Here is a 15,859-nt window from a genome sequence, read left to right on the forward strand (position 1 = left end):
TTGGCAACATATGTGGCCTGGGGTGCCCCCTCCCCGGACTCTCCTCCCCGAATAAGATGCAGCCCCCGCCCCCAGCTCCCCCAGGTCCTCCCCCCCAAAAAGCTAAGAGCTCAGCGTGGCTCAGTGGAAAGAGCCTGGGCTTTGGAGTCAGAGGTCATGGGTTCAAATCCTGACTCCACCAATTGTCAGCTGTGTGACTTTGGGCAAGTCACTTCACTTCTCTGGCCTCAGTTACCTCAACTGTAAAAGGGGGATTAAAACTGTGAGCCCCCTGTGGGTCGACCTGATCACCTTGTAACCTCCCCAGTGCTTAGAACAGTGCTTTGCACATAGTAAGCGCTTAATAAATGCCATTATTATTATTAGCCTGGCCTAGTGGATAGAGCACAGGCCTGGGAATCAGAAGAACCTGGGTTCTCATCCCGACGCTCCCATTTGTCTGCTGGGTGACTTGGAGCGGGTCGCTCGACTTCTCTGGGCCTCAATTTCAATCAATCAATCAATCGATCAATCAATCCATCGTATTTATTGAGCGCTTACTGTGTGTAGAGCACTGTACTAAGCGCTTGGGAAGTCCCAATTGGCAACATATAGAGACGGTCCCTACCCAACAGTGGGCTCACAGTCTAGAAGGGGGAGACAGAGAACAAAACAAAATATATTAACAAAATAAAATAGAATAGATATGTACAAGTAAAATAAATAAATAAACAGAGTAATAAATACGTACAAACATATATACATATATACAGGTGCTGTGGGGAAGGGAAGGAGGTAAGGTGGGGGGGATGGAGAGGGGGAGGAAGGAGGGGGCTCAATGTGGGAAGGCCTCCTGGAGGAGGTGAGGTCTCAGTAGGGCCTCAACTGGAAAATGGGATTAAGACTAGAGCTTAGTCCAGTGCTCCAGCGCTTAGTCCAGTGCTCTGCACACAGTAAGCGCTCAATAAATACGATTGAATGAATGAATGGTGAGCCCCAAGTGGGACAGGGCCCGCGTCCAACCTGATTAGCTTTCCTCCATTCGTTCAATCGTATATCTCGAGCGCTTGCCGGGCGCAGAGCACTGAACTAAGCGCTTAGCGCTGTAATAGGAGCTTAGCACTGTACCCCGGCGCTTAGAACAGTGCTTGGCACCTAGTAAGCTCTTAATAAATGCCTTAGGAAAAGAGACACACCAACAACACACACTCAGAGAGCGAGGCATCTAGAAGAGGTTCAGCACCACGGAGAGGGGAGGGGCCGGACTGGGTTTGGAAGCACTGGGGCTTTAGTTGGTCCTCCCGGGGTCATTCATTCATTCATTCATTCATTCATTCATTCAATCGTATTTATTGAGCGCTTACTGTGTGCAGAGCACTGGACTAAGCGCTTGGGAAGTACAAGTTGGCCACATATAGAGACGGTCCCTATTCATTCATTCATTCAATCCGATTCAATAATAATAATAATAATGGCATTTATTAAGCGCTTACTATGTGCAAAGCACTGTTCTAAGCGCTGGGGAGGTTACAAGGTAATCAGGTTGTTCCACGGGGGGCTCACAGTCTTCATCTCCATTTTCCAGATGAGGGAACTGAGGCACAGAGAAGTGAAGTGGCTTGCCTAAAGTCATCCAGCTGACAATTGGCGGAGCCGAGATTTGAACCCATGACCTCTGACTCCAAAGCCCACGCTCTTTCCACTGAGCCATGCTGCTTCAATACGATTCCATCATTCAATACGATTGAATGAATGAATGAATTCAATCGTATTTATTGAGCGCTTACTGTGTGCAGAGCACTGTACTAAGCGCTTGGGAAGTCCAAGTTGGCAACATCTAGAGACGGTCCCTACCCAACAGTGGGCTCACAGTCTAGAAGGGGGAGACAGAGAACAAAACATAACATATTAACAAAATAAAATAAATAGAATAAACATGTACAAATAAAATAAATAAATAAATAGAGTAATAAATATGTACAAACATATATACATGTATACAGGTCACGTATTCCCCTCCCCAAAAGCAGGGGGCTACCCCCTTGCTGGCTTCCCAGCTCCCCCAGGCATTTGCTGCATGGCTCAGTGGAAAGAGCATGGGCTTTGGAATCAGAGGTCATGGGTTCGAATCCCGGCTCCACCACATGCCTGCTGTGTGATCTTGGGCAAGTCACTTAACTTCTCTGTGCCTTAGTGACCTCATCTGTAAAATGGGGATTAAGACTGTGAGCCCCACGTGGGATAACTTGATCACCTTGTATCCCCCCCAGCGCTTAGAACAGTGCTCTGCACATAGTAAGCGCTTAACAAATGCCATCATTATTATTATTATTTGCTGCGATGCCGCCCGCCGCCCCCCTCCCAGCTCCGCCCACGCTGGCTCTCTCCTTTCCACTCCTCTGCCGTTTCATCTTGGGGATAGATTTGTGGGGAGAGGGCAATCAATCAATCAATCAGTCGTATTTATTGAGAGCTTACTGTGTGCAGAGCACTGTACTAGGCGCTTGGGAAGTACAAGTTGGCAACATATAGAGACAGTCCCTACCCAACAGTGGGCTCACAGTCTAGAAGGGAAAGACAGAGAACAAAACCAAACACATTAACAAAATGAAATAAATTGAATAGATATGTACAAGTAAAATAATAGAGTAATAAATCTGTACAAACATATATACATATATACAGGTGCTGTGGGGAAGGGAAGGAGGTAAGACGGCGGGGATGGAGAGGGGGACGAGGGGGAGAGGAAGGAGGGGGCTCAGTCTGGGAAGGCCTCCTGGAGGAGGTGAGCTCTCAGTAGGGCCTTGAGGAAGGAAGGAGGGTGCTTATGTAGTCCCCCCGGTTGTTTGCAGCCGTGTTTCTCTGGGTCCGCGGGTGCCTTTGTGGACGTCTGTGGGAACTAGGACTCCGTGTGTGCGTGTGATGTGTGTCTGGGGTCATGTGTGCGAATGGTCCCCTGCTCCAGGTCCGGTGCCAGAGGCTGAGGGGAGGAGGAGGAGGGAGGTATAGACCTGGGGGGGGGGGAGCTGGTTGGCCGCCCCCCTCCCCAATTTATCTCTATGCCCGTGAGGCCGGTTGTCATGGCGATGGAGATACCTCTCACGGATGCTGAAGAATCAATTAGGGTCCAATTCCCACCCTGCAGCTGGGGGGAGGGAGGGCCAACTGGGGAGGCAGGAGAAGGGGAAATCCCGCAAGACGAGGGGGCGGGAGGCTGCAGGGCCCCGTCTGGGAGAGGACAGAGGGTTGGGGGGAGTGCTGAGGATACGAGATGGAGGGGTCGGGGGAGGTGGGAAAGGTAGATAAGCCTGGGGCACCGGCCTAAGGGGGCGGGAGCAGGGCCCGGGCCTTGGATCCTGGCCTAACTGAGGCCTGAATGATCCCTGGCTACGGGGGAGGGGGGTCATGGTGGTTCCCCCCCCCCATCTGACTCGGTCTCCCCTCCCCCGCAGGAAGACGCTGCAGGTGAAGATTGTGGACGACGAGGAGTACGAAAAGAAGGACAACTTCTTCATCGAGCTGGGCCAGCCCCAGTGGCTCAAGAGGGGCATTTCAGGTGCGGGCGAGGCCGGGCCCCGACCCATCCTTCCCTCCGCCCCCGGAGTCGGGGAGCTGGCCCGGGGGAGGGGGGGGGGGGACCCCCCATCAAGGGAAGGCAGCCCCGGCGGGAGGACCAAGCTAATTCTGGGCTGGGGACGGGGAGGGAGGGGGGTGGCCTCTCCCCCACAGAGGCTGCTGGGGGACACGCGGTTTCTGTCTCTTGTTTCTCTGCAGCTCTTCTGCTCAACCAAGGTAAGAACGAGAGTTGACCCCCGACCCCACTCCACCCCAGCTCTCCTGCAAGCCCACCCTCTCCCCGACCACCGTCCGAACTCCAGGCCGACTCTGGCACCAGCCCCCGCCCCCCTCCGAGGAGTCCCGGGGGGTGAGGCTGGCTCAGAGAGAGGATCCCGGCCACTTCGCTTCCTCTGCAGCCTGAGCTAGGCACACACACATCACGCATTCGCATGCCCACACAACCACACACAAGCACACACGTAGCTATGAACATATGACCCAGACCCGCTGGGGTAGAGACAAACCAATCAGGTTGGACACAGGCCCTGTCCCACTTAGGGCTCACGATCTTTAATGATGTCCATTTTACTGATCAGGTAATTGAGGCACAGAAAAGCGAAGTGACTTGCCCCAGGTCACACAGCAGACGAGTGGCAGAGTGGGGATTAAAACCCAGGACCTTCTGACTCCCCAGCTCGTCCTCTATTCATCAGGCCTTGCTGCTTCTTTCTCTCTCTCTGAATATATATATATATATATATATTCCTCTCGGCCACTTGGTCTTCTGGAGGTTATATAATCCATCCCTCTGCCTCCAGGCTCCTCCTATCCCACCTTGATCCAGCCAGGCTGTTTCTTTGTCATTCTCTCTGAGCCCCTGCCTTTCTGTGTCTCTCCCCGTCTCCGTTTCTCGCTGTCACACTCTGTTTCTCTGTCACTGTCCTTCTCTATTGTTCATTCTACCTCTGCTGCTAGGGCGGGCAGAGGGAGACCCAAATTGGACACTGGGGTTTTTTTCCACCCATGGGGTCTCTGCCTGTGATTAATCCGGCCCCGCTTCCGACCTCTGTCCCAGCTCTATTTCCTTCTCTTCTTTTAGTTGCTCAGATCTCCGCTCTCTCCTCCTCTCCTTCCTCTCCCCAGTTCCCTCGTTCTGCCCTCTCAGACTCACCAGTCTCCCCTCTGCCCTCCTCCCAGTGAGGGTCCTGAGGGCATGACCAGGGCTGAGAGCAGACTTGCCGGCCTTCCATCCCATTTTCCGCAGGAGATTTTTTTCCCTCACTCTCCCAGGCCCTCCAGTCAGAGTCCTTCCTTTAATCTAATCCTTATCCCTCCTGCTGCAGGCCTAACCTAACCCTTTCTATTCTCTCCACCCACCCCCTCGGGAGCCCAAATACCAAGTTTCCCTGCCCTTGGCCTAGGACCCCGGCCCCCCCAACTCCAATCTCGCCCCACCCCCGCACGTGCTCTCCAATATAAGCCGGCCCAGATCCCGGGCAGACCCCTGATGGGTGAGAGGATTGAGGGCAGGGGCTGTTCCCCGCCGAGGGTCAAACCCTGGTGGTGACGCAGCCCCGAAGAGGAGCTGGGTTCCAGGCCATGGGCGACTCCCATCATTCGTTCATTCATCCGTTCAATCGTATTTATTGAGCGCTTACTGTGTGCAGAGCACTGTACTAAGCGTTTGGGAAGTCCAAGTTGGCAACATATAGAGACGGTCCCTACCCAACAGCAGGCTTACCGTCTAGAAGGGGGAGACAAGCAACAAAACACGTGGACAGGTGTCAAGTCGTCAGAACAAATAGAATGAAAGCTAGATGCACATCATTAACAAAATAAATAGAATAGTAAATATGTACAAGTAAAATGGAGTAATAAATCTGTACAGAGATACATACAGGTGCTGTGGGGAGGGGAAGGACGTAGGGCGGGGGGGATGGGGAGGAGGAGAGGAAAAAGGGGGCTGAGTGTGGGAAGGCCTCCTGGAGGAGGTGAGCTCTCAGTAGGGCTTTGAAGGGAGGAGGAGAGCTAGCTTGGCGGATGTGTGGAGGGAGGGCATTCCGGGCCAGGGGGAGGACGTGGGCCGGGGGTCGACGGTGGGACAGGCGAGAAAGAGGTACAGTGGTCATTCCACCCATCCCAATGCCCCCTGACCCGAGCCGGGTCAGTCAGTCCTATTTACTGAATGCTTGCTGTGTGCAGAGCACTGTACCAAGCGCTTGGGAGAGTACAACAGAACAGACACATTCCCTGCCCACAGCGAGCTGAGAGTGGAGAGGATTCAGACCACATTCTAGGGTCGCAGGGCCAAGGGGGTTTTGGGAATCCCCCTTGTGAAGCAGGCCACCAGGAAGGCAAAGTCCAGTCTCCCCCGTCCCTTGATGTCCGAAAGTCCTCCCTTCCATTCATTCATTCAATCGTATTTATTGAGCGCTTACTGTGTGCAGAGCACTGTACTAAGCGCTTGGGAAGTCCAAGTCGGTGACATATAGAGACGGTCTCTACCCAACAGCGGGCTCACAGTCTAGAAGGGGGAGAAGTCTAACAGCCATCTCTCTTACTGCAGACAAGAAAGCCGTTCTCTTCCCGTCCCTTTTGGGTCTGGAAGGAGCCTCGGCACCCCCACTTACCCCTTCTTCCCGCCCCTCCTTTGTCCAGCCGACGGGGATCGGAAGCTGACCGCAGAGGAGGAGGAGGCCCGGAGGATAGCGGAGATGGGCAAGCCGGTGCTGGGGGAGAACCGCCGCCTGGAAGTTATCATTGAGGAGTCCTACGACTTTAAAGTGAGCCCCCCCACCGGGCCTGACCCACCCCGGCCCCCCCTTGGCTCAGGGCTTGGGGCTCCAGTTGGCCTGGGCACCAGAAGCCCCCCCTGTCCTGCCCCCTCACCCACCTGGGAGTCTCCTCCTGGTGTCATCAGTGCAGGAGTGGGTGGAGCGGGGCCATGTCTGGGCCTTTGACCCCCCCACCCCCACTCCCAAGCAGAGGGGACCCCAATTCACTCATTCATTCATTCATTCAATCGTATTTATTGAGCGCTTACTGTGTGCTGTGAGCCCCCTGTTGGGTAGGGACCGTCTCTATATGTTGCCAACTTGTACTTCCTAAGCGCTTAGTCCAGTGCTCTGCACACAGTAAGCGCTCAATAAATACGATTGAACGAATGAATGAATGAATGCAGAGCACTGGACTAAGCGCTTGGGAAGTACAAGTTGGCAACATCTAGAGACGGTCCCTACCCAACAGCGGGCTCCCAGTCTAGAAGGGGGTGACAGACAACCAAACATATAAACCAAATAAAATAAATAGAATAAATGTGTACAAGTAAAATAAATAGAGTAATAAATATGTACAATCAGTCAATCAATCAATCATATTTATTGAGCGCTTACTGTGTGCAGAGCACTGTACTAAGCGCTTGGGAAGTACTAGTTGGCAACATCTAGAGATGGTCCCTACCCAACAGCGGGCTCACAGTCTAGAAGGGGGAGACAGACAACCAAACTAAACATATAAACCAAATAAAATAAATAGAATAAATATGTACAAGTAAAATAAATAGAGTGATAAATATGTACAATCAATCAATTGTATTTATTGAGCGCTTACTGTGTGCAGAGCACTGTGCTAAGCGCTTGGGAAGTACTAGTTGGCAACATCTAGAGATGGTCCCTACCCAACAGCGGGCTCACAGTCTAGAAGGGGGAGACAGACAACAAAACTAAACATATAAACCAAATAAAATAAATAGAATAAATATGTACAAGTAAAATAAATAAGCAGAGTAATAAATATGTACAAACATATATACATATAACAAATATATATACATATAAGGGGGGACGGGCCCCTGCTGAATCCACAGTCCGGCACACTTGGCTTTGGACGGACGCCGGGCCCAGGCCTCTCCTCTTGACCCTTCTGTCCGGCCCCAACCTTTGACCCCTCTGACCCCTGACCCCAGTCCCAGGGCGCTCCGTTCACCACCCTGGACAGCTCACGGTCACTCCCCTCCTCCCTGCTTCCATCCATTCATTCATATTTACTGAGCGCTTACTGTGTGCAGAGCACTGTACTAGGCGCTTGGGAGAGTAAAATAGAACAATAAGAAACATTCACAACAGGTTCACAATCTAGAGGGGGGCCTCCGCCCGGCTCTCCCGGCACCAGGACGGATAGGTGGGAAATTAGGACTCATTCATTCATTCATTCAATCGATCGTATTTATTGAGCGCTTACTATATGCAGAACACTGTACTAAGCGCTTGGAAAGTACAATGCAGCAACAGATAGAGACAATCCCGACCCAACGGGCTCACAGTCTAGAAGAGGGGAGCAGACAACACAACTAAGCAGAACAAGTGGACTGGCATCAGTAGCATCAATGTAAATCAATGGAATTATAGATATATACAATCAATCAATCAATCAATCGTATTTATTGAGCACTTACTGTGTGCAGAGCACTGTACTAAGCGCTTGGGAAGTACAAGTTGGCAACATATAGAGACAGTCCCTACCCAACAGTGGGCTCACAGTCTAAAAGGGGGAGACAGAGAAAAAACCAAACATACTAACAAACTAAAATAAATAGAATAGATATGTACACGCAAAATAAATAAATAAATAAGTAAATAGAGTAATAAATCTGTACAAACATATATACATATATACAGGTGCTGTGGGGAAAGGAAGGAGGTAAGATGGGGGGATGGAGAGGGGGACGAGGGGGAGAGGAAGGAAGGGGCTCAGTCTGGGAAGGCCTCCTGGAGGAGGTGAGCTCTCAGTAGGGCCTTGTATTATGCGTATTAATTATGCACATAATTAATAAAATAAATAGAGTAATAAATAATAAATATGTACAAAAATGCACAAAGAGCAGAGGGAGGGAGTGGGGGCAATGGGGAGGGAAGGAGGAGCAGAGGACAAGGGAGGATCAGTCTGGGAAGGCCTCCTGGAGGAGGTGAGCTTTTAATCATTCCGTGATTTCATTCATTCAATCGTATTTATTGAGCGCTTATTGTGTGCAGAGCACTGTACTATCAATCAATCAATCAATCAATCATATTTATTGAGCGCTTACTATGTGCAGAGCACTGTACTAAGCGCTTGGGAAGTACAAATTGGCAACATATAGAGACAGTCCCTACCCAACATTGGGCTCACAGTCTAAAAGGGGGAGACAGAGAAAAAAAAAAAAACCAAACATACTAACAAAATAAAATAAATAGAATAGATATGTACAAGTAAAATAAATAAATAAATAGAGTAATAAATCTGTACAAACATATATACATATATACAGGTGCTGTGGGGAAGGGAAGGAGGTAAGATGGGGGGGATGGGGAGGGGGACGAGGGGGAGGAGGCGCAATTCAACGACAAAGACAGTCCCTGCCCACAATGGGCTCACAGTCTAGAAGGGGGGAGATAGACATCAAAACAGCTTTGATCTGCCCCCCGACTCCGGCCTGGTTTGTGGGTCCCGGGACTCCCTAAGGGGTAACAGCCACCTTCTTCCCTCGTGTCCCCCTTGCCCTGCCCCATCCCGGGCAGAACACAGTGGACAAGCTCATCAAGAAGACCAACCTGGCCCTGGTGATTGGCACCCACTCGTGGCGCGAACAATTCCTGGAAGCCATCACGGTCAGCGCGGGTAAGCGCCGGGCTTGACGCCAAAGCCTCCCTCCGCGCCCCCATCTCCGGATTCAATCAATCAATCAATATCAATCGTATTTATTGAGCGCTTACTGTGTGCAGAGCACTGGACTAAGCGCTTGGGAAGTACAAGTTGGCAACACATAGAGACAGTCCCTACCCAACAGTGGGCTCACAGTCTAAAAGTCCCTGCCTCCCAGGACTCGGGAGAGCCTGTCAGTCCATCGTATTCCATTGAGCGCTTACTGGGGACTGTACTAAGCGCTTGGGAGGGGACTGTATAACAAAACAACGGACACATTCCCTGGCCACAACGAGCTGACAGTTTAGAGGGTTAGGACCGGCTCTTCAATCAATCCCAATCAATCAATCGATCGTATTTATTGAGCGCTTACTGTGTGCAGAGCACTGTACTAAGCGCTTGGGAAGTACAAGTCGGCAACACATAGAGACAGTCCCTACCCAACAGCGGGCTCACAGTCTGGAAGGGGGAGACAGAGGACAAAAGCGAACATACCGACAAAATAAAATAAATAGAATTCTTCCCCTTGGCCTCGAAGATTGGGAAGTCCCGCTTCAGATCTACCTCCCATCCCTCCTGCTGCAAATGCAGCTCAGGTGGGCCGGGGTGGGCAGCCTGAAAAAGGGGGACTTTTTCAACAGGAGGGACCCCTCCCTCCTCACCCGACCCCTCCCAGGACAGTCGGAGCCGGGGCCGAGCTGCTGAGAGACCCCTGGGACTTTGATGGCCTCCTCGTCCCGGCCAAAACCTCTTCTCTGGTGCCCCCCGCTTCCCTCCACCTACTGCTTAGCCCCCCTGGAGAAGCATCCCATCTCCTGGGAGACTGTTGCTAGGTGTCTCTATGTGTTGCCAGTTTGTACTTCCCAAGCGCTTAGTACAGTGCTCTGCACATAGTAAGCGCTCAATAAATACGATTGATGATGATGATGATGATGACCGCAGGCTTCCTGGTCTCCCAGCCTCGAACGACAGCGGGCACAGCCCCCCTGAGGCCGGGGAAAACCGATTCATTCACTCAGTCGTATTTATTGAGCGCTTACGGTGTGCAGAGCACTGTACTGAGCGCCTGGGAAGTACAAATCGTAAGTACGAGTACAAACCGATGCATTTGGGTTTCTACCGAGTCTGTAGTCTATCTCCCCACGATCCTTTCCTTTCTCTCCCCCGCCCCCGCCACTGTTGGGCGCTTAGAACAGTGCTTTGCACATAGTAAGCGCTTAATCAATGCCATCATTATTATACAGACGAGACCGAAAAGAAACCAGGCAGCAGTATCTACAAGAAATCAGACGACTGTCCACCTAAAAGTGGCTCCTCTCAGAGGAGGGTTCCCCGGGACCGTGGGTTCAGTGGAGGAAGGGGTTGAGTGGGAGGGGTGTCGGGGGGATGGTGTGTGTGGAGCTGAGACAGCTCCCTGGCGAGTGGGCTAGGAGCTCTCTGCAAGTCTGGACTGCCCTCCTTTTCATTCATTCATTCAATCATATTTATTAAGCGCTCACTGTGGGCAGAGCACTGGACTAAGCGCCTGGGAAATAATAATGATGGTATTTATTAAGCGCTTACTATGTGCAAAGCACTGAAGTACGATACAACGGTAAGCAGTGGCATTCCCAGCCCACAAGGAGCTCACGGTCTAGAGGCGGCGCGGCTCAGTGGCAAGAGCCCGGGCTTTGGAGTCAGAGGTCATGGGTTCAAATCCTGGCTCTGCCAATTGTCAGTTGTGTGACTTTGGGCAAACCACTTCACTTCTCTGAGCCTCAGTGACCTCATCTGTCAAATGGGGATTAAAACTCTGAGCCCACCGTGGGGCAACCTGATCACCTTGTAACCTCCCCAGCGCTTAGAAGAGTGCTTTGCACATAGTAAGCGCTTAATAAATGCCATTATTATTATTACTATTCTTAGAGGAGGGGAGACAGACATTATTATTATTATCAGAGGAGGGGAGACAGACATCGATTCAAATAAATAAAATGACAGAATTGATTGTCCTCGTCCCCCTCTCGGCCTCCCTCTTGTCCGGGGGCCCAGGCGATGACGAAGAAGATGAGGATGGGCGGGAGGACAAGCTGCCGTCCTGCTTCGACTACGTGATGCATTTCCTGACGGTGTTCTGGAAGGTTCTGTTCGCCTGCGTGCCCCCCACCGAGTACTGTAACGGCTGGGCCTGTTTCAGCGTCTCCATCCTAGTCATCGGGCTCCTGACGGCCCTCATCGGCGACCTCGCCTCCCACTTCGGCTGCACCGTGGGGCTCAAGGACTCGGTCAACGCCGTGGTCTTCGTGGCCCTGGGCACCTCCATCCCAGGTACGGGAGAGAGGGGTCCCCCCCGGGCAGAGGCTGGGAGAGACGGGGGTGGGAGGAGAGAGTCAAAGGGCAGAGCTTGGGGAGGGACCTGGGATGGTGGCGGGGGGTGGGAGGATGGGGAATTGTGGCAAAGAGTGGAAGGGGAGGGATAATCCCAGCAAATAGGAAAGTGAAGTGAAAGACAGGGACAGGACAAGGGTGGAGGGATGGATGGATGCGTGGTGAGATGGATGGAAGAATGAGTGGGTGGATGGAAGGATCGGTGGTTGGGTGGATGGATGAATAGGCGGGTGGTTGGATGGATGGGTGGGCGGGTGGACTGAAGGTGAATAGGTGGGTGATTGAACAAATTGGTCCTGGAAAAGGACGGGAGGAATAGAGGCAGAGCCAGGAACTCACCATCGGTTGGAGAGTGGTGAAGGGGAAGAGAGGGGAATGCGGGCTGTGGGAGTAAGACCGCCCACCTGGAGTTGAGGGGTGGGATGTTGAGCCGAGCAAGGTCAGAGCCGAAGTGGGAGGCCAAAGAGCTTCCTCCCTGTCATTCATTCATGCAATCGTATTTATCGAGCGCTTACTGCCTGCAGAGCGCTGTACTATGTGCTTGGGTGAGTACAATACAACAATAAAGAGACGCATTCCATGCCCACGATGAGCTTACAGTCTAGAGGTGGGGAGACAGACATGAGTACAAATAAATAAAATGGCAGATGTGGACACAAGTGCTGTGGACCTGGGAGGGGGAAGAGCGAAGGGAACAAATCAGGGCGACGCAGAAGTGGGGGGGGAGATGAGGAAAGGTGGGGCTTAGTCTGGGAAGGCCTCTTGGAGGAGAGAAGGCTCTGAAGTGGGGGAGAGGTCATCCTCTGTGGGATTTGAGGAAGGAAGGAGGTTCCAGGCCAGAGGCAGGATGTGAGGGAGGTAGAGGAGATGGAGGCCCAGTGAGAAGGTCGGTACTAGAGGAGCGGAGTGCGCGGGCTGCCGTATAGCAGGAGAGAAGTGAGGTGAGGTAGGAGGGGGCAAGGTGGTGGGCTACTTTAAAGCCAATGGTGAGGACGCCCCTTCTCTCTCCCTCCGGCCCCGGGTCAGACACCTTCGCCAGCAAGGTGGCCGCCCTCCAAGACCAGTGCGCCGACGCCTCCATCGGCAACGTGACGGGCAGCAACGCGGTCAACGTGTTCCTGGGCATCGGGGTGGCCTGGTCTGTGGCGGCCATCTACTGGGCCGTGCAGGGCAAGGACTTCGAAGTGCAGACGGGCACCCTGGCCTTCTCCGTCACCCTGTTCACCATCTTCGCCTTCGTGGGCATCAGCGTTCTCATGTACCGGCGCCAGCCGCACATCGGCGGGGAGTTGGGCGGGCCCCGGGGCCCCAAGCTCCTCACCACCGGCCTCTTCCTGGGCCTCTGGTTTCTCTACATCCTCTTCGCCAGCCTGGAAGCTTACTGCCACATCAAGGGGTTTTGAGGCCCACTCTCTCGCCCCCCCTCCGCCCCTCCCCCCAGCCTCCCCCTGCCCCAGGGAGATGGTCCTGGCCGGCCCTAAGACCCCTGACCCTTCTTTTACTTCTCTCCCCCCACCTCAGGGAGCCGCAGCCCAGCCCGGGAAGACCCCGGGATGCGGGTCATTGGCTTCTGGCCCCCAGCTGGGGAGCCCCAGGGTGGGGAGGTAGGGAAAAATGGGAAGAGGCCGGGAGTTGTGAGTTTCTGCCCCCTCCTCACTCAACCTCACTGGGGTGGGGGTCTGTCGGAGGCTTGGGGGTGGGATGAAGGGCGCCGGTGGGGGAAGGTTAGGGGGGTCCTATAAGAGGGGGAGAGCCCAAGGAGGGGGAGAGGGGGCGTTTGGCTCTCTGGGGAAAGGTCAGAGGAGGAAGCGGGGGGATCTCGAAGAGTAGACCCCAAATCCAGGACCCACCCCCGGCCCACCGGGGCGGGGCGGAGAGACGACTCGTTTGTATCTGCAACTTCTGACATTCCAGCCGCCCTGCTACCTGCCAGCCTCCCAGGGCCCGTATCACTACCTCGGGGAGAAAGTGCCACCTGGCAGGGGAAGGGGCCGCGAGGGAAAAGGGGGGACGGGGCGGGGGGGCGGGGGGGAGTGCGTGCCTGAGTGTGCGTGCAAGTGTGTATGTGTGTGTGTGTGTGTGTCAAACAGGGGAAGGGGCACAGCGTTTGCGGGGGTGCATGTTTTGGGAGGGGGGGAAAGGGGAGGAGGGGCGGGTTGAGGGTCAAACCCTAACTTTGAATTTCCCCCCTAGCTGGCCCAGCGACCCCCGAAGGCTGGGGAAGTGGGGGAGGGGTGGCAGAGAATGACCCACCCGGCTACCCCCATCCCCGGGAGCCAGCATGGGGGGGACCAGGAGGGGAGGGGCCCGCGGCCCCCCAACATACAAGGACCAACTTCAAGCCAGCAACCTTCCCCGGCTCCGCATCAAGGAAGGGGTGGGGGGTCTCGCGTTTTTAATCTCAGAGGCAGCCCCGGAGTTTTCTAAACGGGCTTCCGCCCTGGGCCTGGGGTGTCGAGTCCGGGGAGGGGGGGATTGGGGGGGGAGGGGGGGTACTGCTCGAGTGGGTGGGCGGTCGGGTCTCTAAGACACCCATCCCCGCCTCCCGTGGCTCTTTTAGTCTCCCTCTTGTCGTGATGTGCTCCGGTCTCCCCCCGCACCCGAAACCCCGGCCGCCCCAGCAGGGAGCTCTCTGTCTCTTGAAATGTGATTCCTGTAAAAGTTGCCATAAACCTTTGGAAGTCAACACGTGCCAAGTGCCAACTTGTACTTCCCAAGCGCTTAGTCCAGTGCTCTGCACCCAGTAAGCGCTCGATAAATACGATTGAATGAATGAATGAATGGGGGGGCGCGGGGGGTGGGCGTGGGGAGGGGGTCTCAGTGATGTAGGGCCCTGAGACATCCCTGGGGAGGTGGGCGGAATAGGTGGGGCCAGTACAGAGGGCCGGCCTTCCCCCCAACGGCCTCTCCCACCCAAAGACAAGACGGTGGGGCTGCCGAGGGGCTCAGCCTGAGACGGAGGCAGAATTCAGTCAGTCAGTCGTATTTATTGAGCGCTTCCTGTGTGCGGAGCACTGGACTAAGCGCTTGGAAAAATGCAATACAGCAGTAAAGAGAGACAATCCCTGCCCATAACGAGCTCACAGTCAAAAGAGGTGGGGGGTGGGAGAGGCAGACATCAATACTAATAAACAGGCATCACTATAAATAGAATTACAGAATTACAGCCCCCCTACCATCTGAGAAGCTCGGCCGGAGTGGGGGGGGGGGGGGGCGGGGGCGCAAGGGACCCGGGGAGCCAAGAGGATTGTGATAACCTGGAGGAGTTGAAGAAGCTGTAGGGTGGAGGGCTGGGCGAGGCAGCGAGTAGGCCCCCGGAGGGGCTGAAGGGGAATCCCGGCTGTGCCAATTGTCAGCTGTGTGACTTTGGGCAAGTCACTTCACTTCTCTGTGCCTCAGTTCCCTCATCTGTCAAATGGGGATTAATAATAATAATAATAATAATGGCATTTATTAAGCGCTTACTATGTGCAGACTGTGAGACAACCTGATCACCTTGTATCCTCCCCAGGGCTTAGAACAGTGCTTTGCACATGGTAAGCGCTTGACAAATGCCATCATTATTATTATTATCAAGCACTCAAAAAGTACAATTGAATGAGTGAACCTGGGAAAGGCGCCGGCCCCTCCGCTCCCCAGCCAATGCCCCTACTATTCATTCATTCATTCAATCGTATTTCTTGAGCGCTGACTGCGTGCAGAGCACTGGACTAAGCGCTTGGGAAGTCCAAGTCGGCGACGTTTGGAGACGGTCCCTACCCAACAACGGGCTCGGAGTCTAGAAGGGGGAGAGGGACAACGAAACAAAACATGGAGACAGGTGTCAAAATCGTCAGAACAAATAGAATTAAAGCTATATGCGCATCATTAAAAGAGTAAATAGAATAGTAAATATGTAAGAGTAAAATAAATAGAGTAATGAATCTGTACAAATATATACACGTGCAGTGGGGAGGGGAAGGAGGTAGGGCCCCCTATTATCAATCAATCAATCGTATTTATTGAGCGCTTACTGTGTGCAGAGCACTGTACTAAGCGCTTGGGAAGTCAAAGTTGGCAACATATAGAGACAGTCCCTACCCAACAGTGGGCTCACAGTCTAATAGGGGGAGACGGAGAATAAAACCAAACATCCTAACAAAATAAAATAAATAGAATAGATATGTAACCGGCCAGAGCTCAGAGTCGCCCCCCCCCCCTCAGCCCCCGAGCCCCCGCCCCAAATCCCCGGCCCCTCTCGGGGCTCGTCTCCACTGCGGAAAGACGAGGGTCGGGG

General features: G+C 53.5%; 1 protein-coding gene across 1 annotated transcript in view; it reads left to right on the forward strand.

Annotated features, from left to right (window-relative positions):
- SLC8A2 (solute carrier family 8 member A2) overlaps positions 1 to 13,287 on the forward strand; it is a 31,573-nt gene extending 18,286 nt beyond the window's left edge. Inside the window, exons 6-11 of the mRNA XM_038767434.1 lie at positions 3,432 to 3,535; positions 3,754 to 3,771; positions 6,196 to 6,320; positions 9,093 to 9,192; positions 11,248 to 11,523; positions 12,610 to 13,287. Coding sequence (XP_038623362.1) covers positions 3,432 to 3,535; positions 3,754 to 3,771; positions 6,196 to 6,320; positions 9,093 to 9,192; positions 11,248 to 11,523; positions 12,610 to 12,986 — 1,000 coding nt within the window. The 3' untranslated portion in view covers positions 12,987 to 13,287. The remainder of the gene's footprint in view (positions 1 to 3,431; positions 3,536 to 3,753; positions 3,772 to 6,195; positions 6,321 to 9,092; positions 9,193 to 11,247; positions 11,524 to 12,609) is intronic.
- The last annotated feature ends 2,572 nt before the right edge of the window (positions 13,288 to 15,859 follow it).

Source organism: Tachyglossus aculeatus, chromosome 26 (genome assembly GCF_015852505.1).
Source record: "Tachyglossus aculeatus isolate mTacAcu1 chromosome 26, mTacAcu1.pri, whole genome shotgun sequence".
In the NCBI taxonomy this organism is placed as follows: Eukaryota; Metazoa; Chordata; class Mammalia; order Monotremata; family Tachyglossidae; genus Tachyglossus; species Tachyglossus aculeatus.